Raw genomic sequence first — 20,060 nt, forward strand, 5'->3', positions numbered from 1 at the left:
TGCTGACAGAAATATATGTGCAGCCCAAACATTGAAGGTCATGTTCACACCTGTGTGATAGAAGCATATGTTGTTGAAAACATGAAAACATTGATACTTAGGTTAAAGTAATAGTATTGACTATTGGATAGAAATTCATTGGAGCTTGAAGGATGGCTCAACAATTAAAGACCAATAACTGCTCTTCCAGAGATCCAGGGTTTGTTTCTGAGGCATGTATATAATGCATAGACATGCAGGCAAACACTCCTATACATGGAATAAATAATTTTTAAGTTGCTCATAACATGCAAATTTCCCTTTCATATAGGTCAACATATCCTTCTGCCTGACATAACAGAATTCAGGATGTTTGTGTGGAGTCATCCAATTATGGTTCTCAACACTTTATTTTATCCCCTAAGATGGCCTAGAATCCCAGGAATGCAGTTGCTAAAGTGCCATCTCTGGACCAAACATTGAAATGAGTTGTACATTTCTCTAGTTGGTGTTGGTGCACACACTTGATCCCAGCACTTGGGCAGTAGAGGTAGGTGGATCTCTCTGAGTGTGAGGGCAGCCTGTTCTCCAGAGTAAGTTCCAGACAGGGATACACAGAGAATTCCTGAGTTGAATAACTAATAGAAGAAATAAAGAAGATGAGTAGGAAGTAGAAGAGTAAAATAAAGAATTGGATAATTCTTCAGTCTCTCGGCTCCTGAGCAATATAATTTTCTACAGACACCATTTATATTTTTTGAAATCAATCCATTCATTTGGTACCCTAGCCTTAACAAACCTTTCCCACATGAACATCATGCTTCCAAGTGACACCATCATCCAGATCTTTCTCATATTCCAGTTCTGTCTTGGTATCCTGGGGAACTCAGCACTGTTCTTATTATATATATACACTTTTGTCTTCAGGCCTCATTATAAGAAGTTGATAGATTCAGTTTGTATTCACCTGACAATAGTCAATATTTTGCTGATCATATTCCTATTGACAAAAGATATCATGTTATCCTTTGGAGTACCCAATTTTCTGGATGATATCGGTTGTAAGGCAGTTTTGTTTTCATTCAGAGTCAGCCGGGGTCTGTCCATCTGCAGCACCTGTGTTTTAAGCACGGTCCACGTCATCATCATCACTCCCAGTACTTCTAAGTGTGCCTGGCTTAAGCCTAGACTTTCTACATGGATTTTTTCTTCCATACTTTGCTCCTGGCTTATTAACCTACTCATCTATGGATGTATGCTTCCAATGGTAGTAGCCAAATCCAATAATACTCTTGTTGGCCATGGATATACAGATGGTCTTTGTCAAAACAAGCTGATGGGAAACCACAATTCAGGGTCATTTCTTAGCATTGTCATCATTCATGATCTCTTCTTTGTGACCATCATGATGTGTGCCAGCCTCTACATGGTGTTTTTCCTCTACAGACATCAGAAGGGAGCGCAGCATCTCCGCAGGCCAAATCTTTCTTCCCAGCCATCCCCTGAGCGCAAAGCCACCCACAGCATCCTGTCTCTAGTGAGCTGCTTTGTGATAATTTATTGGTTGAACAACTCTGTCACTCTTTATGGATTTTATTCAAATGAAAAATTTCCAAAATTGGAGTCAATAAATTCACTTTTTTTTTATTAACTTCAGTATTTCTTATATACATTTCGAGTGTTATTCCCTTTCCCAGTTTCCGGGCAAACATTCCCCTCCCCCCTCCCCTTCCTTATGGGTGTTCCCCTCCCAACCCTCCCCCCATTGCCGCCCTCCCCCCATAGACTAGTTCACTGGGGGTTCAGTCTTAGCAGGACCCAGGGCTTCCCCTTCCACTGGTGCTCTTACTAGGATATTCATTGCTACCTATGGGGTCAGAGTCCAGGGTCAGTCCATGTATAGTCTTTAGGTAGTGGCTTAGTTCCTGGAAGCTCTGGTTGCTTGGCATTGTTGTACTTTTGGGGTCTCGAGCCCCTTCAAGCTCTTCCAGTTCTTTCTCTGATTCCTTCAATAGGGGACCTATTCTCAGTTCAGTGGTTTGCTGCTGGCATTCGCCTCTATATTTGCTGTATTCTGGCTGTGTCTCTCAGGAGCGATCTACATCCGGCTCCTGTCGGTCTGCACTTCTTTGCTTCATCCATCTTGTCTAATTGGGTGGCTGTATATGTATGGGCCACATGTGGGGCAGGCTCTGAATGGGTGTTCCTTCAGTCTCTGTTTTAATCTTTGCCTCTCCCTTCCCTGCTAAGGGTATTCTTTTTCCTCATTTAAAGAAGGAGTGAAGCATTCACATTTTGATCATCCGTCTTGAGTTTCGTTTGTTCTAGGGATCTAGGGTAATTCAAGCATTTGGGCTAATAGCCACTTATCAATGAGTGCATACCATGTATGTCTTTCTGTGATTGGGTTAGCTCACTCAGGATGATATTTTCCAGTTCCAACCATTTGCCTACGAATTTCATAAACTCGTTGTTTTTGATAGCTGAGTAATATTCCATTGTGTAGATGTACCACATTTTCTGTATCCATTCCTCTGTTGAAGGGCATCTGGGTTCTTTCCATTTTCTGGCTATTATAAATAAGGCTGCGATGAACATAGTGGAGCACGTATCTCTTTTATAAGTTGAGGCATCTTTTGGGTATATGCCCAAGAGAGGTATAGCTGGATCCTCAGGCAGTTCAATGTCCAATTTTCTGAGGAACCTCCAGACTGATTTCCAGAATGGTTTTACCAGTCTGCAATCCCACCAACAATGGAGGAGTGTTCCTCTTTCTCAACATCCTCGCCAGCATCTGCTGTCACCTGAGTTTTTGATCTTAGCCAATCGCACTGGTGTGAGGTGAAATCTCAGGGTTGTTTTGATTTGCATTTCCCTTATGACTAAAGATGTTGAACATTTCTTTAGGTGTTTCTCAGCCATTCGGCATTCCTCAGCTGTGAATTCTTTGTTTAGCTCTGAACCCCATTTTTTAATAGGGTTATTTGTTTCCCTGCGGTCTAACTTCTTGAGTTCTTTGTGTATTTTGGATATAAGGCCTCTATCTGTTGTAGGATTGGTAAAGATCTTTTCCCAATCTGTTGGTTGCCGTTTTGTCCTAACCACAGTGTCCTTTGCCTTACAGAAGCTTTGCAGTTTTATGAGATCCCATTTGTCGATTCTTGATCTTAGAGCATAAGCCATTGGTGTTTTGTTCAGGAAATTTTTTCCAGTGCCCATGTGTTCCAGATGCTTCCCTAGTTTTTCTTCTATTAGTTTGAGTGTGTCTGGTTTGATGTGGAGGTCCTTGATCCACTTGGACTTAAGCTTTGTACAGGGTGATAAGCATGGATCAATCTGCATTCTTCTACATGTTGACCTCCAGTTGAACCAGCACCATTTGCTGAAAATGCTATCTTTTTTCCATTGGATGGTTTTGGCTCCTTTGTCAAAAATCAAGTGACCATAGGTGTGTGGGTTCATTTCTGGGTCTTCAATTCTATTCCATTGGTCTATGTGTCTGTCTCTGTTCCAATACCATGCAGTTTTTATCACTATTGCTCTGTAATACTGCTTGAGTTCAGGGATAGTGATTCCCCCTGAAGTCCTTTTATTGTTGAGGATAGCTTTAGCTATCCTGGGTTTTTTGTTATTCCAGATGAATTTGCAAATTGTTCTGTCTAACTCTTTGAAGAATTAGATTGGTATTTTGATGGGGATTGCATTGAATCTGTAGATTGCTTTTGGTAAAATGGCCATTTTTACAATATTAATCCTGCCAATCCACGAGCATGGGAGATCTTTCCATCTTCTGAGGTCTTCTTCAATTTCTTTCCTCAGTGTCTTGAAGTTCTTATTGTACAGATCTTTTACTTGCTTGGTTAAAGTCACACCGAGGTACTTTATATTATTTGGGTCTATTATGAAGGGTGTCGTTTCCCTAATTTCTTTCTCGGCTTGTTTCTCTTTTGTATAGAGGAAGGCAACTGATTTATTTGAGTTAATTTTATACCCAGCCACTTTGCTGAAGTTGTTTATTAGCTTTAGTAGTTCTCTGGTGGAACTTTTGGGATCACTTAAATATACTATCATGTCATCTGCAAATAGTGATATTTTGACCTCTTCTTTTCCGATCTGTATCCCTTTGATCTCCTTTTGTTGTCTGATTGCTCTGGCTAGAACTTCAAGAACTATATTGAATAAGTAGGGAGAGAGTGGGCAGCCTTGTCTAGTCCCTGATTTTAGTGGGATTGCTTCAAGTTTCTCTCCATTTAGTTTAATGTTAGCAACTGGTTTGCTGTATATGGCTTTTACTATGTTTAGGTATGGGCCTTGAATTCCTATTCTTTCCAGGACTTTTATCATGAAGGGGTGTTGAATTTTGTCAAATGCTTTCTCAGCATCTAATGAAATGATCATGTGGTTCTGTTCTTTCAGTTTGTTTATATAATGGATCACGTTGATGGTTTTCCGTATATTAAACCATCCCTGCATGCCTGGGATGAAGCCTACTTGATCATGGTGGATGATTGTTTTGATGTGCTCTTGAATTCGGTTTGCCAGAATTTTATTGAGTATTTTTGCGTCGATATTCATAAGGGAAATTGGTCTGAAGTTCTCTTTCTTTGTTGTGTCTTTGTGTGGTTTAGGTATAAGAGTAATTGTGGCTTCGTAGAAGGAATTCGGTAGGGCTCCATCTGTTTCAATTTTGTGGAATAGTCTGGATAATATTGGTATGAGGTCTTCTATGAAGGTTTGATAAAATTCTGCACTAAACCCGTCTGGACCTGGGCTCTTTTTGGTTGGGAGACCTTTAATGACTGCTTCTATTTCCTTAGGAGTTATGGGGTTGTTTAACTGGTTTATCTGTTCCTGATTTAACTTCGATACCTGGTATCTGTCTAGGAAATTGTCCATTTCCTGAAGATTTTCAAATTTTGTTGAATATAGGTTTTTATAGTAAGATCTGATGATTTTTTGAATTTCCTCCGAATCTGTAGTTATGTCTCCCTTTTCATTTCTGATTTTGTTAATTTGGACACACTCTCTGTGTCCTCTCGTTAGTCTGGCTAAGGGTTTATCTATCTTGTTGATTTTCTCAAAGAACCAACTTTTGGTTCTGTTGATTCTTTCTATGGTCCTTTTTGTTTCTACTTGGTTGATTTCAGTTCTGAGTTTGATTATTTCCTGCCTTCTACTCCTCCTGGGTGTATTTGCTTCTTTTTGTTCTAGAGCTTTTAGGTGTGCTGTCAAGCTGCTGACATATGCTCTTTCCTGTTTCTTTCTGCAGGCACTCAGCGCTATGAGTTTTCCTCTTAGCACAGCTTTCATTGTGTTTCATAAGTTTGAGTATGTTGTATCTTCATTTTCATTAAATTCTAAAAAGTTTTTAATTTCTTTCTTTATTTCTTCCTTGACCAGGTTATCATTGAGTAGAGCATTGTTCAATTTCCAAGTATTTGTGGGCATTCTTCCCTTATTGTTATTGAAGACCAGTTTTAGGCCGTGGTGGTCCGATAGCACGCATGGGATTATTTCTATCTTTCTGTACCTGTTGAGGCCCGTTTTTTGACCAATTATATGGTCAATTTTGGAGAAAGTACCATGAGGAGCTGAGAAGAAGGTATATCCTTTTGCTTTAGGATAGAATGTTCTATAAATATCCATTAAGTCCATTTGGCTCATGACTTCTCTTAGTCTGTCGACATCACTGTTTAATTTCTGTTTCCATGATCTGTCCATTGATGAGAGTGGGGTGTTGAAATCTCCCACTATTATTGTGTGAGGTGCAATGTGTGTTTTGAGCTTTAGTAAGGTTTCTTTTCCGTATGTAGGTGCCCTTGTATTTGGGGCATAGATATTTAGGATTGAGAGTTCATCTTGGTGGATTTTTCCTTTGATGAATATGAAGTGTCCTTCCTTATCTTTTTTGATGACTTTTAGTTGGAAATTGATTTTATTTGATATTAGAATGGCTACTCCAGCTTGCTTCTTCTGACCATTTGCTTGGAAAGTTGTTTTCCAGCCTTTCACTCTGAGGTAGTGTCTGTCTTTGTCTCTGAGGTGTGTTTCCTGTAGGCAGCAGAATGCAGGGTCCTCGTTGCGTATCCAGTTTGTTAATCTATGTCTTTTTATTGGGTAGTTGAGGCCATTGATATTGAGAGATATTAAGGAATAGTGATTATTGCTTCCCGTTATATTCATATTTGGATGTGAGGTTATGTTTGTGTGCTTTCATTCTCTTTGTTTTGTTGCGAAGACGATTAGTTTCTTGCTTCTTCTAGGGTATAGCTTGCCTCCTTATGTTGGGCTTTACCATTTATTATCCTTTGTAGTGCTGGATTTGTAGAAAGATATTGTGTAAATTTGGTTTTGTCATGGAATATCTTGGTTTCTCCATCAATGTTAATTGAGAGTTTTGCTGGATACAGTAACCTGGGCTGGCATTTGTGTTCTCTTAGGGTCTGTATGACATCAGTCCAGGATCTTCTGGCCTTCATAGTTTCTGGCGAGAAGTCTGGTGTGATTCTGATAGGTCTGCCTTTATATGTTACTTGACCTTTTTCCCTTACTGCTTTTAGTATTCTTTCTTTATTTTGTGCGTTTGGTGTTTTGACAATTATGTGATGGGAGGTGTTTCTTTTCTGGTCCAATCTATTTGGAGTTCTGTAGGCTTCTTGTATGCCTATGGGTATCTCTTTTTTTAGGTTAGGGAAGTTTTCTTCTATGATTTTGTTGAAGATATTTACTGGTCCTTTGAGCTGGGAGTCTTCACTCTCTTCTATACCTATTATCCTTAGGTTTGATCTTCTCATTGAGTCCTGGATTTCCTGTATGTTTTGGACCAGTAGCTTTTTCCGCTTTACATTATCTTTGACAGTTGAATCAATGATTTCTATGGAATCTTCTGCTCCTGAGATTCTCTCTTCCATCTCTTGTATTCTGTTGGTGAAGCTTGTATCTACAGCTCCTTGTCTCTTCTTTTGGTTTTCTATATCCAGGGTTGTTTCCATGTGTTCTTTCTTGATTGCTTCTATTTCCATTTTTAATTCCTTCAACTGTTATTGTGTTTTCCTGGAATTCTTTCAGGGATTTTTGTGACTCCTCTCTGTAGGCTTTTACTTGTTTATTAATGTTTTCAATAAATTCACTTTTCACGACATTCTACCCAACCATCTGTCCTTTTTTACTCATGAAGAATAATAAAGTTATTCTGCAATTCATTTCTTCATTTTCTGTACTGAGAGTGACCTGATTTCAAAGTTTGCTCCATGGCTGAACGGAAACCCCCACTTTCCAGGCATTAAAATAGTGTCTTAATAATTTTCATAGAATTAAGAATTTGAATGTGAGTCAAATTTTTGAAATACTATTTGTGGCTTTGGTTATACATTTTATTGGGTTTTCTCTTCTTATGAACACCTGTTAACCATTGTGTAAAAGAATTTCCATTTCTTAACTACCAACTTTCTCAATACTGCTGTGTGTGTGGTTCTCTTATGAGGAATAACTAGCAGTTGTCCAGTGGATGTCTGTGAACCGTAGCTGACTTTGAGTCACCAAAAATTGTTTTTATTGTTTTAGTATGTTTTTAGTTATTTCTTCTATCTTTAAAATTATGATGGAATTATGTTATTTTTCAATTCCTGTTCTCCCTTCCGAACCCTTTGTATTTTCTTGTTCTTGCTCTCTTTCAAATACATGGCTTCTTTTTGCATTAATTGTTGCAATGTATGTGTGTTGGGGCAGGTGTTCCTAAAAAAATAAATACTTTCTATTCCTCATAATGTGACTTTTATGTATATATTCAGGCCTGATGATTTGGTATTGGATAAGCAGTTGCAGTTGAACCAATTGTTATGCTCTTCCCTGTTGAAGAACATTTCTCCTATTCTTGACATTCCTTAGTTACCTGTAGTCCTTTGTGTCAAGTTGAGGCCTCCTTAAGGCTCCATCCTTGCATCAAGTAAACCTCTCTTTGCAATAGATGGAGACCATTACAAAAAAAAACCAAGAGTAGTTGAAATGCAGAATAGTGACTTCCAATCCGAACAGATGTACCAATAACACAATTCCTGCACTTAAAGCTCAAGAAATGGGTAATAGAAAGATTTTAAGAGTTAGAGGGGGATTCCCAACCAAAAGACTATACATGGACTGACCCAGGTCTCCAACTGCATATGTAACAGAGAATAATCTTGTTGGGGCACCAGTGGAAGGGGAAGCCCAAGGTTGGTCCCCCAGACGTATGCTAGGGTGGGCAATAAGGGGGATAGATGGGGGAACACAGTATGGAGGAGTGGGATCGGAGGGGATGGGGGATTATGGACAGGAAACTGGGAAGGGGAATAACATTTGAAATGTAAGTAAAGAAATATATATAATGAAAATTAAAAAAATAAAAACTGTGTCTCAATAATACAAAACAATCATGAATATGATGATATCATTGTTATAATAATAATAATAATAATAATAATAATAATAATAATAATAATAATATTGTTTAACCACCAAGCAAGGATTAGAGAGAGGCTCTTGAAGTCTCAGTTTTTTTTTAATTTATTTAATACTTAATAATAATTCTTTGGTTTCCGGGCAAACATCCCCCTCCCCCCTCCCCTTCCTTATGGGTGTTCCCCTCCCAACCCTCCCCCCATTGCCGCCCTCTCCCCAACAGTCTAGTTCACTGGGGGTTCAGTCTTAGCAGGACCCAGGGCTTCCCCTTCCACTGGTGCTCTTACTAGGATATTCATTGCTACCTATGGGGTCAGAGTCCAGGGTCAGTCCATGTATAGTCTTTAGGTAGTGGCTTAGTTCCTGGAAGCTCTGGTTGCTTGGCATTGTTGTACTTTTGGGGTCTCGAGCCCCTTCAAGCTCTTCCAGTTCTTTCTCTGATTCCTTCAATAGGGGACCTATTCTCAGTTCAGTGGTTTGCTGCTGGCATTCGCCTCTATATTTGCTGTATTCTGGCTGTGTCTCTCAGGAGCGATCTACATCCGGCTCCTGTCGGTCTGCACTTCTTTGCTTCATCCATCTTGTCTAATTGGGTGGCTGTATATGTATGGGCCACATGTGGGGCAGGCTCTGAATGGGTGTTCCTTCAGTCTCTGTTTTAATCTTTGCCTCTCCCTTCCCTGCTAAGGGTATTCTTTTTCCTCATTTAAAGAAGGAGTGAAGCATTCACATTTTGATCATCCGTCTTGAGTTTCATTTGTTCTAGGGATCTAGGGTAATTCAAGCATTTGGGCTAATAGCCACTTATCAATGAGTGCATACCATGTATGTCTTTCTGTGATTGGGTTAGCTCACTCAGGATGATATTTTCCAGTTCCAACCATTTGCCTACGAATTTCATAAACTCGTTGTTTTTGATAGCTGAGTAATATTCCATTGTGTAGATGTACCACATTTTCTGTATCCATTCCTCTGTTGAAGGGCATCTGGGTTCTTTCCATTTTCTGGCTATTATAAATAAGGCTGCGATGAACATAGTGGAGCACGTATCTCTTTTATAAGTTGAGGCATCTTTTGGGTATATGCCCAAGAGAGGTATAGCTGGATCCTCAGGCAGTTCAATGTCCAATTTTCTGAGGAATCTCCAGACTGATTTCCAGAATGGTTTTACCAGTCTGCAATCCCACCAACAATGGAGGAGTGTTCCTCTTTCTCCACATCCTCGCCAGCATCTGCTGTCACCTGAGTTTTTGATCTTAGCCAATCGCACTGGTGTGAGGTGAAATCTCAGGGTTGTTTTGATTTGCATTTCCCTTATGACTAAAGATGTTGAACATTTCTTTAGGTGTTTCTCAGCCATTCGGCATTCCTCAGCTGTGAATTCTTTGTTTAGCTCTGAACCCCATTTTTTAATAGGGTTATTTGTTTCCCTGCGGTCTAACTTCTTGAGTTCTTTGTGTATTTTGGATATAAGGCCTCTATCTGTTGTAGGATTGGTAAAGATCTTTTCCCAATCTGTTGGTTGCCGTTTTGTCCTAACCACAGTGTCCTTTGCCTTACAGAAGCTTTGCAGTTTTATGAGATCCCATTTGTCGATTCTTGATCTTAGAGCATAAGCCATTGGTGTTTTGTTCAGGAAATTTTTTCCAGTGCCCATGTGTTCCAGATGCTTCCCTAGTTTTTCTTCTATTAGTTTGAGTGTGTCTGGTTTGATGTGGAGGTCCTTGATCCACTTGGACTTAAGCTTTGTACAGGGTGATAAGCATGGATCAATCTGCATTCTTCTACATGTTGACCTCCAGTTGAACCAGCACCATTTGCTGAAAATGCTATCTTTTTTCCATTGGATGGTTTTGGCTCCTTTGTCAAAAATCAAGTGACCATAGGTGTGTGGGTTCATTTCTGGGTCTTCAATTCTATTCCATTGGTCTATGTGTCTGTCTCTGTTCCAATACCATGCAGTTTTTATCACTATTGCTCTGTAATACTGCTTGAGTTCAGGGATAGTGATTCCCCCTGAAGTCCTTTTATTGTTGAGGATAGCTTTAGCTATCCTGGGTTTTTTGTTATTCCAGATGAATTTGCAAATTGTTCTGTCTAACTCTTTGAAGAATTAGATTGGTATTTTGATGGGGATTGCATTGAATCTGTAGATTGCTTTTGGTAAAATGGCCATTTTTACAATATTAATCCTGCCAATCCACGAGCATGGGAGATCTTTCCATCTTCTGAGGTCTTCTTCAATTTCTTTCCTCAGTGTCTTGAAGTTCTTATTGTACAGATCTTTTACTTGCTTGGTTAAAGTCACACCGAGGTACTTTATATTATTTGGGTCTATTATGAAGGGTGTCGTTTCCCTAATTTCTTTCTCGGCTTGTTTCTCTTTTGTATAGAGGAAGGCAACTGATTTATTTGAGTTAATTTTATACCCAGCCACTTTGCTGAAGTTGTTTATTAGCTTTAGTAGTTCTCTGGTGGAACTTTTGGGATCACTTAAATATACTATCATGTCATCTGCAAATAGTGATATTTTGACCTCTTCTTTTCCGATCTGTATCCCTTTGATCTCCTTTTGTTGTCTGATTGCTCTGGCTAGAACTTCAAGAACTATATTGAATAAGTAGGGAGAGAGTGGGCAGCCTTGTCTAGTCCCTGATTTTAGTGGGATTGCTTCAAGTTTCTCTCCATTTAGTTTAATGTTAGCAACTGGTTTGCTGTATATGGCTTTTACTATGTTTAGGTATGGGCCTTGAATTCCTATTCTTTCCAGGACTTTTATCATGAAGGGGTGTTGAATTTTGTCAAATGCTTTCTCAGCATCTAATGAAATGATCATGTGGTTCTGTTCTTTCAGTTTGTTTATATAATGGATCACGTTGATGGTTTTCCGTATATTAAACCATCCCTGCATGCCTGGGATGAAGCCTACTTGATCATGGTGGATGATTGTTTTGATGTGCTCTTGAATTCGGTTTGCCAGAATTTTTTTTTTTTTTTTTTTTTTTTTTTTTATTAACTTGAGTATTTCTTATATACATTTCGAGTGTTATTCCCTTTCCCGGTTTCCGGGCAAACATCCCCCTCCCCCCTCCCCTTCCTTATGGGTGTTCCCCTCCCAACCCTCCCACCATTGCCGCCCTCCCCCCATAGACTAGTTCACTGGGGGTTCAGTCTTAGCAGGACCCAGGGCTTCCCCTTCCACTGGTGCTCTTACTAGTATATTCATTGCTACCTATGGGGTCAGAGTCCAGGGTCAGTCCATGTATAGTCTTTAGGTAGTGGCTTAGTCCCTGGAGGCTCTGGTTGCTTGGCATTGTTGTACTTTTGGGGTCTCGAGCCCCTTCAAGCTCTTCCAGTTCTTTCTCTGATTCCTTCAATAGGGGACCTATTCTCAGTTCAGTGGTTTGCTGCTGGCATTCGCCTCTGTATTTGCTGTATTCTGGCTGTGTCTCTCAGGAGCGATCTACATCCGGCTCCTGTCGGTCTGCACTTCTTTGCTTCATCCATCTAGTCCAATTGGGTGGATGTATATGTATGGGCCAAATGTGGGACAGGCTCTGAATGGGTGTTCCTTCAGTCTCTGTTTTAATCTTTGCCTCTCCCTTCCCTGCCAAGGGTATTCTTTTTCCTCATTTAAAGAAGGAGTGAAGCATTCACATTTTGATCATCCGTCTTGAGTTTCGTTTGTTCTAGCGATCTAGGGTAATTCAAGCATTTGGGCTAATAGCCACTTATCAATGAGTGCATACCATGTATGTCTTTCTGTGATTGGGTTAGTTCACTCAGGATGATATTTTCCAGTTCCAACCATTTGCCTACGAATTTCATAAACTCGTTGTTTTTGATAGCTGAGTAATATTCCATTGTGTAGATGTACCACATTTTCTGTATCCATTCCTCTGTTGAGGGGCATCTGGGTTCTTTCCATTTTCTGGCTATTATAAATAAGGCTGCAATGAACATAGTGGAGCACGTGTCTCTTTTATATGTTGAGGCATCTTTGGGTATATGCCCAAGAGAGGTATAGCTGGATCCTCAGGCAGTTCAATGTCCAATTTTCTGAGGAACCTCCAGACTGATTTCCAGAATGGTTTTACCAGTCTGCAATCCCACCAACAATGGAGGAGTGTTCCTCTTTCTCCACATCCTCGCCAGCATCTGCTGTCACCTGAGTTTTTGATCTTAGCCAATCGCACTGGTGTGAGGTGAAATCTCAGGGTTGTTTTGATTTGCATTTCCCTTATGACTAAAGATGTTGAACATTTCTTTAGGTGTTTCTCAGCCATTCGGCATTCCTCAGCTGTGAATTCTTTGTTTAGCTCTGAACCCCATTTTTTAATAGGGTTATTTGTTTCCCTGCGGTCTAACTTCTTGAGTTCTTTGTATATTTTGGATATAAGGCCTCTATCTGTTGTAGGGTTGGTAAAGATCTTTTCCCAATCTGTTGGTTGCCGTTTGGTCCTAACCACAGTGTCCTTTGCCTTACAGAAGCTTTGCAGTTTTATGAGATCCCATTTGTCAATTCTTGATCTTAGAGCATAAGCCATTGGTGTTTTGTTCAGGAAATTTTTTCCAGTGCCCATGTGTTCCAGATGCTTCCCTAGTTTTTCTTCTATTAGTTTGAGTGTGTCTGGTTTGATGTGGAGGTCCTTGATCCACTTGGACTTAAGCTTTGTACAGGGTGATAAGCATGGATCGATCTGCATTCTTCTACATGTTGCCCTCCAGTTGAACCAGCACCATTTGCTGAAAATGCTATCTTTTTTCCAATGGATGGTTTTGGCTCCTTTGTCAAAAATCAAGTGACCATAGGTGTGTGGGTTCATTTCTGGGTCTTCAATTCTATTCCATTGGTCTATCTGTCTGTCTCTGTGCCAATACCATGCAGTTTTTATCACTATTGCTCTGTAATACTGCTTGAGTTCAGGGATAGTGATTCCCCCTGAAGTCCTTTTATTGTTGAGGATAGTTTTAGCTATCCTGGGTTTTTTGTTATTCCAGATGAATTTGCAAATTGTTCTGTCTAACTCTTTGAAGAATTGGATTGGTATTTTGATGGGGATTGCATTGAATCTGTAGATCGCTTTTGGTAAAATGGCCATTTTTACTATATTAATCCTGCCAATCCATGAGCATGGGAGATCTTTCCGTCTTCTGAGGTCTTCTTCAATTTCTTTCTTCAGTGTCTTGAAGTTCTTATTGTACAGATCTTTTACTTGCTTGGTTAAAGTCACACCGAGGTACTTTATATTATTTGGGTCTATTATGAAGGGTGTCGTTTCCCTAATTTCTTTCTCGGCTTGTTTCTCTTTTGTATAGAGGAAGGCAACTGATTTATTTGAGTTAATTTTATACCCAGCCACTTTGCTGAAGTTGTTTATCAGCTTTAGTAGTTCTCTGGTGGAACTTTTGGGATCACTTAAATATACTATCATATCATCTGCAAATAGTGATATTTTGACCTCTTCTTTTCCGATCTGTATCCCTTTGATCTCCTTTTGTTGTCTGATTGCTCTGGCTAGAACTTCAAGAACTATATTGAATAAGTAGGGAGAGAGTGGGCAGCCTTGTCTAGTCCCTGATTTTAGTGGGATTGCTTCAAGTTTCTCTCCATTTAGTTTAATGTTAGCAACTGGTTTGCTGTATATGGCTTTTACTATGTTTAGGTATGGGCCTTGAATTCCTATTCTTTCCAGGACTTTTATCATGAAGGGGTGCTGAATTTTGTCAAATGCTTTCTCAGCATCTAATGAAATGATCATGTGGTTCTGCTCTTTCAGTTTGTTTATATAATGGATCACGTTGATGGTTTTCCGTATATTAAACCATCCCTGCATGCCTGGGATGAAGCCTACTTGATCATGGTGGATGATTGTTTTGATGTGCTCTTGAATTCGGTTTGCCAGAATTTTATTGAGTATTTTTGCGTCGATATTCATAAGGGAAATTGGTCTGAAGTTCTCTTTCTTTGTTGTGTCTTTGTGTGGTTTAGGTATAAGAGTAATTGTGGCTTCGTAGAAGGAATTCGGTAGGGCTCCATCTGTTTCAATTTTGTGGAATAGTCTGGATAATATTGGTATGAGGTCTTCTATGAAGGTTTGATAAAATTCTGCACTAAACCCGTCTGGACCTGGGCTCTTTTTGGTTGGGAGACCTTTAATGACTGCTTCTATTTCCTTAGGAGTTATGGGGTTGTTTAACTGGTTTATCTGTTCCTGATTTAACTTCGATACCTGGTATCTGTCTAGGAAATTGTCCATTTCCTGAAGATTTTCAAATTTTGTTGAATATAGGTTTTTATAGTAAGATCTGATGATTTTTTGAATTTCCTCCGAATCTGTAGTTATGTCTCCCTTTTCATTTCTGATTTTGTTAATTTGGACACACTCTCTGTGTCCTCTCGTTAGTCTGGCTAAGGGTTTATCTATCTTGTTGATTTTCTCAAAGAACCAACTTTTGGTTCTGTTGATTCTTTCTATGGTCCTTTTTGTTTCTACTTGGTTGATTTCAGTTCTGAGTTTGATTATTTCCTGCCTTCTACTCCTCCTGGGTGTATTTGCTTCTTTTTGTTCTAGAGCTTTTAGGTGTGCTGTCAAGCTGCTGACATATGCTCTTTCCTGTTTCTTTCTGCAGGCACTCAGCGCTATGAGTTTTCCTCTTAGCACAGCTTTCATTGTGTTTCATAAGTTTGAGTATGTTGTATCTTCATTTTCATTAAATTCTAAAAAGTTTTTAATTTCTTTCTTTATTTCTTCCTTGACCAGGTTATCATTGAGTAGAGCATTGTTCAATTTCCAAGTATTTGTGGGCATTCTTCCCTTATTGTTATTGAAGACCAGTTTTAGGCCGTGGTGGTCCGATAGCACGCATGGGATTATTTCTATCTTTCTTTACCTGTTGAGGCCCGTTTTTTGACCAATTATATGGTCAATTTTGGAGAAAGTACCATGAGGAGCTGAGAAGAAGGTATATCCTTTTGCTTTAGGATAGAATGTTCTATAAATATCCATTAAGTCCATTTGGCTCATGACTTCTCTTAGTCTGTCGACATCACTGTTTAATTTCTGTTTCCATGATCTGTCCATTGATGAGAGTGGGGTGTTGAAATCTCCCACTATTATTGTGTGAGGTGCAATGTGTGTTTTGAGCTTTAGTAAGGTTTCTTTTCCGTATGTAGGTGCCCTTGTATTTGGGGCATAGATATTTAGGATTGAGAGTTCATCTTGGTGGATTTTTCCTTTGATGAATATGAAGTGTCCTTCCTTATCTTTTTTGATGACTTTTAGTTGGAAATTGATTTTATTTGATATTAGAATGGCTACTCCAGCTTGCTTCTTCTGACCATTTGCTTGGAAAGTTGTTTTCCAGCCTTTCACTCTGAGGTAGTGTCTGTCTTTGTCTCTGAGGTGTGTTTCCTGTAGGCAGCAGAATGCAGGGTCCTCGTTGCGTATCCAGTTTGTTAATCTATGTCTTTTTATTGGGTAGTTGAGGCCATTGATATTGAGAGATATTAAGGAATAGTGATTATTGCTTCCCGTTATATTCATATTTGGATGTGAGGTTATGTTTGTGTGCTTTCATTCTCTTTGTTTTGTTGCGAAGACGATTAGTTTCTTGCTTCTTCTAGGGTATAGCTTGCCTCCTTATGTTGGGCTTTACCATTTATTATCCTTTGTAGTGCTGGATTTGTAGAAAGATATTGTGTAAATTTGGTTTTGTCATGGAATATCTTGGTTTCTCCATCAATGTTAATTGAGAGTTTTGCTGGATACAGTAACCTGGGCTGGCATTTGTGTTCTCTTAGGGTCTGTATGACATCAGTCCAGGATCTTCTGGCCTTCATAGTTTCTGGCGAGAAGTCTGGTGTGATTCTGATAGGTCTGCCTTTATATGTTACTTGACCTTTTTCCCTTACTGCTTTTAGTATTCTTTCTTTATTTTGTGCGTTTGGTGTTTTGACAATTATGTGATGGGAGGTGTTTCTTTTCTGGTCCAATCTATTTGGAGTTCTGTAGGCTTCTTGTATGCCTATGGGTATCTCTTTTTTTAGGTTAGGGAAGTTTTCTTCTATGATTTTGTTGAAGATATTTACTGGTCCTTTGAGCTGGGAGTCTTCACTCTCTTCTATACCTATTATCCTTAGGTTTGATCTTCTCATTGAGTCCTGGATTTCCTGTATGTTTTGGACCAGTAGCTTTTTCCGCTTTACATTATCTTTGACAGTTGAATCAATGATTTCTATGGAATCTTCTGCTCCTGAGATTCTCTCTTCCATCTCTTGTATTCTGTTGGTGAAGCTTGTATCTACAGCTCCTTGTCTCTTCTTTTGGTTTTCTATATCCAGGGTTGTTTCCATGTGTTCTTTCTTGATTGCTTCTATTTCCATTTTTAATTCCTTCAACTGTTATTGTGTTTTCCTGGAATTCTTTCAGGGATTTTTGTGACTCCTCTCTGTAGGCTTTTACTTGTTTATTAATGTTTTCAATAAATTCACTTTTCACGACATTCTACCCAACCATCTGTCCTTTTTTACTCATGAAGAATAATAAAGTTATTCTGCAATTCATTTCTTCATTTTCTGTACTGAGAGTGACCTGATTTCAAAGTTTGCTCCATGGCTGAACGGAAACCCCCACTTTCCAGGCATTAAAATAGTGTCTTAATAATTTTCATAGAATTAAGAATTTGAATGTGAGTCAAATTTTTGAAATACTATTTGTGGCTTTGGTTATACATTTTATTGGGTTTTCTCTTCTTATGAACACCTGTTAACCATTGTGTAAAAGAATTTCCATTTCTTAACTACCAACTTTCTCAATACTGCTGTGTGTGTGGTTCTCTTATGAGGAATAACTAGCAGTTGTCCAGTGGATGTCTGTGAACCGTAGCTGACTTTGAGTCACCAAAAATTGTTTTTATTGTTTTAGTATGTTTTTAGTTATTTCTTCTATCTTTAAAATTATGATGGAATTATGTTATTTTTCAATTCCTGTTCTCCCTTCCGAACCCTTTGTATTTTCTTGTTCTTGCTCTCTTTCAAATACATGGCTTCTTTTTGCATTAATTGTTGCAATGTATGTGTGTTGGGGCAGGTGTTCCTAAAAAAATAAATACTTTCTATTCCTCATAATGTGACTTTTATGTATATATTCAGGCCTGATGATTTGGTATTGGATAAGCAGTTGCAGTTGAACCAATTGTTATGCTCTTCCCTGTTGAAGAACATTTCTCCTATTCTTGACATTCCTTAGTTACCTGTAGTCCTTTGTGTCAAGTTGAGGCCTCCTTAAGGCTCCATCCTTGCATCAAGTAAACCTCTCTTTGCAATAGATGGAGACCATTACAAAAAAAAACCAAGAGTAGTTGAAATGCAGAATAGTGACTTCCAATCCGAACAGATGTACCAATAACACAATTCCTGCACTTAAAGCTCAAGAAATGGGTAATAGAAAGATTTTAAGAGTTAGAGGGGGATTCCCAACCAAAAGACTATACATGGACTGACCCAGGTCTCCAACTGCATATGTAACAGAGAATAATCTTGTTGGGGCACCAGTGGAAGGGGAAGCCCAAGGTTGGTCCCCCAGACGTATGCTAGGGTGGGCAATAAGGGGGATAGATGGGGGAACACAGTATGGAGGAGTGGGATCGGAGGGGATGGGGGATTATGGACAGGAAACTGGGAAGGGGAATAACATTTGAAATGTAAGTAAAGAAATATATATAATGAAAATTAAAAAAATAAAAACTGTGTCTCAATAATACAAAACAATCATGAATATGATGATATCATTGTTATAATAATAATAATAATAATAATAATAATAATAATAATAATAATAATAATATTGTTTAACCACCAAGCAAGGATTAGAGAGAGGCTCTTGAAGTCTCAGTTTTTTTTTAATTTATTTAATACTTAATAATAATTCTTTGGTTTCCGGGCAAACATCCCCCTCCCCCCTCCCCTTCCTTATGGGTGTTCCCCTCCCAACCCTCCCCCCATTGCCGCCCTCTCCCCAACAGTCTAGTTCACTGGGGGTTCAGTCTTATCTGGACCCAGGGCTTCCCCTCCCACTGGTGCTCTTACTAGGATATTCATTGCTACCTATGAGGTGAGAGTCCAGGGTCAGTCCATGTTAGGTAGTGGCTTAGTCCCTGGAAGCTCTGGTTGCTTGGCATTGTTGTACATATGGGGTCTCGAGCCCCATCAAGCTCTTCCAGTTCTTTCTCTGATTCCTTCAACGGGGGTCCTATTCTCAGTTCAGTGGTTTGCTGCTGGCATTCGCCTCTGCATTTGCTATATTCTGGCTGTGTCTCTCAGGAGCGATCTACATCCGGCTCCTGTTGGTCTGCACTTATTTGCTTCATCCATCTTGTCTAATTAGGTGGCTGTATATGTATGGGCCACATGTGGGGCAGGCTCTGAATGGGTGTTCCTTCAGTCTCTGTATTAATCTTTGCCTCTCTATTCCCTGCCAAGGGTATTCTTGTTCCCCTTTTAGAGAAGGAGTGAAACATTCACATTTTGATCATCTGTCTTGAGTTTCATTTGTTCTAGGCATTTAGGGTAATTCAAGCATTTGGGCTAATAGCCACTTATCAATGAGTGCATACCATGTATGTCTTTCTGTGATTGGGTTAGCTCACTCAGGATGATATTTTCCAGTTCCAACCATTTGCCTACGAATTTCATAAAGCCGTTGTTTTTGATAGCTGAGTAATATTCCATTGTGTAGATGTACCACATTTTCTGTATCCATTCCTCTGTTGAAGGGCATCTGGGTTCTTTCCATTTTCTGGTTATTATAAATAAGGCTGCGATGAACATAGTGGAGCACGTGTCTTTTTTATATGTTGGGGCATCTTTTGGGTATATGCCCAAGAGAGGTATAGCTGGATCCTCAGGCAGTTCAATGTCCAATTTTCTGAGGATTCTCCAGACTAATTTCCAGAATGGTTGTAGCAGTTTGCAATCCCACCAACAATGGAGGAGGGTTCCTCTTTCTCCGCATCCTCGCCAGCATCTGCTGTCACCTGAGTTTTTGATCTTAGCCATTCTCACTGGTGTGAGGTGAAATCTCAGGGTTGTTTTGATTTGCATTTCCCTTATGACTAAAGATGTTGAACATTTCTTTAGGTGTTTCTCAGCCATTCGGCATTCCTCAGCTGTGAATTCTTTGTTTAGCTCTGAACCCCATTTTTTAATAGGGTTATTTGTCTCCCTGCGGTCTAACTTCTTGAGTTCTTTGTATATTTTGGATATAAGGCCTCTATCTGTTGTAGGATTGGTAAAGATCTTTTCCCAATCTGTTGGTTGCCGTTTTGTCCTAGCCACAGTGTCCTTTGCCTTACAGAAGCTTTGCAGTTTTATGAGATCCCATTTGTTGATTCTTGATCTTAGAGCATAAGCCATTGGTGTCTTGTTCAGGAAATTTTTTCCAGTGCCCATGTGTTCCAGATGCTTCCCTAGTTTTTCTTCTATTAGTTTGAGTGTGTCTGGTTTGATGTGGAGGTCCTTGATCCACTTGGACTTAAGCTTTGTACAGGGTGATAAGCATGGATCGATCTTCATTCTTCTACATGTTGACCTCCAGTTGAACCAGCACCATTTGCTGAAAATGCTATCTTTTTTCCATTGGATG

General features: G+C 39.4%; 1 protein-coding gene and 2 pseudogenes across 1 annotated transcript; all 3 read left to right on the plus strand.

Moving 5' to 3' along the window:
• Positions 1 to 796: 796 nt before the first annotated feature.
• Vom1r58 (vomeronasal 1 receptor 58) lies at positions 797 to 7,213 on the plus strand. The gene is made up of 2 exons (XM_039096085.1): positions 797 to 1,603; positions 7,097 to 7,213. The coding sequence occupies exons 1-2, from the start codon at positions 797 to 799 to the stop codon at positions 7,211 to 7,213; spliced, it is 924 nt and encodes a 307-aa protein (XP_038952013.1).
• On the plus strand, positions 7,097 to 7,213 carry Vom1r-ps89 (vomeronasal 1 receptor pseudogene 89; annotated as a pseudogene).
• On the plus strand, positions 16,897 to 17,013 carry Vom1r-ps66 (vomeronasal 1 receptor pseudogene 66; annotated as a pseudogene).

This window comes from Rattus norvegicus, chromosome 1 (assembly GCF_036323735.1).
Source record: "Rattus norvegicus strain BN/NHsdMcwi chromosome 1, GRCr8, whole genome shotgun sequence".
Classification (NCBI taxonomy): domain Eukaryota; kingdom Metazoa; phylum Chordata; class Mammalia; order Rodentia; family Muridae; genus Rattus; species Rattus norvegicus.

What these genes read in the sequence shown, in the direction of transcription:
- Vom1r58 (XM_039096085.1), top strand. Translation starts at nt 797, where the DNA reads ATGCTTCCAAGTGACACCATCATCCAGATCTTTCTCATATTCCAGTTC. An exon ending in AAAAATTTCCAAAATTGGAG is followed by an intron (nt 1,604 to 7,096) that starts TCAATAAATTCA and finishes TTATTAATGTTT; the next exon opens with TCAATAAATTCACTTTTCAC.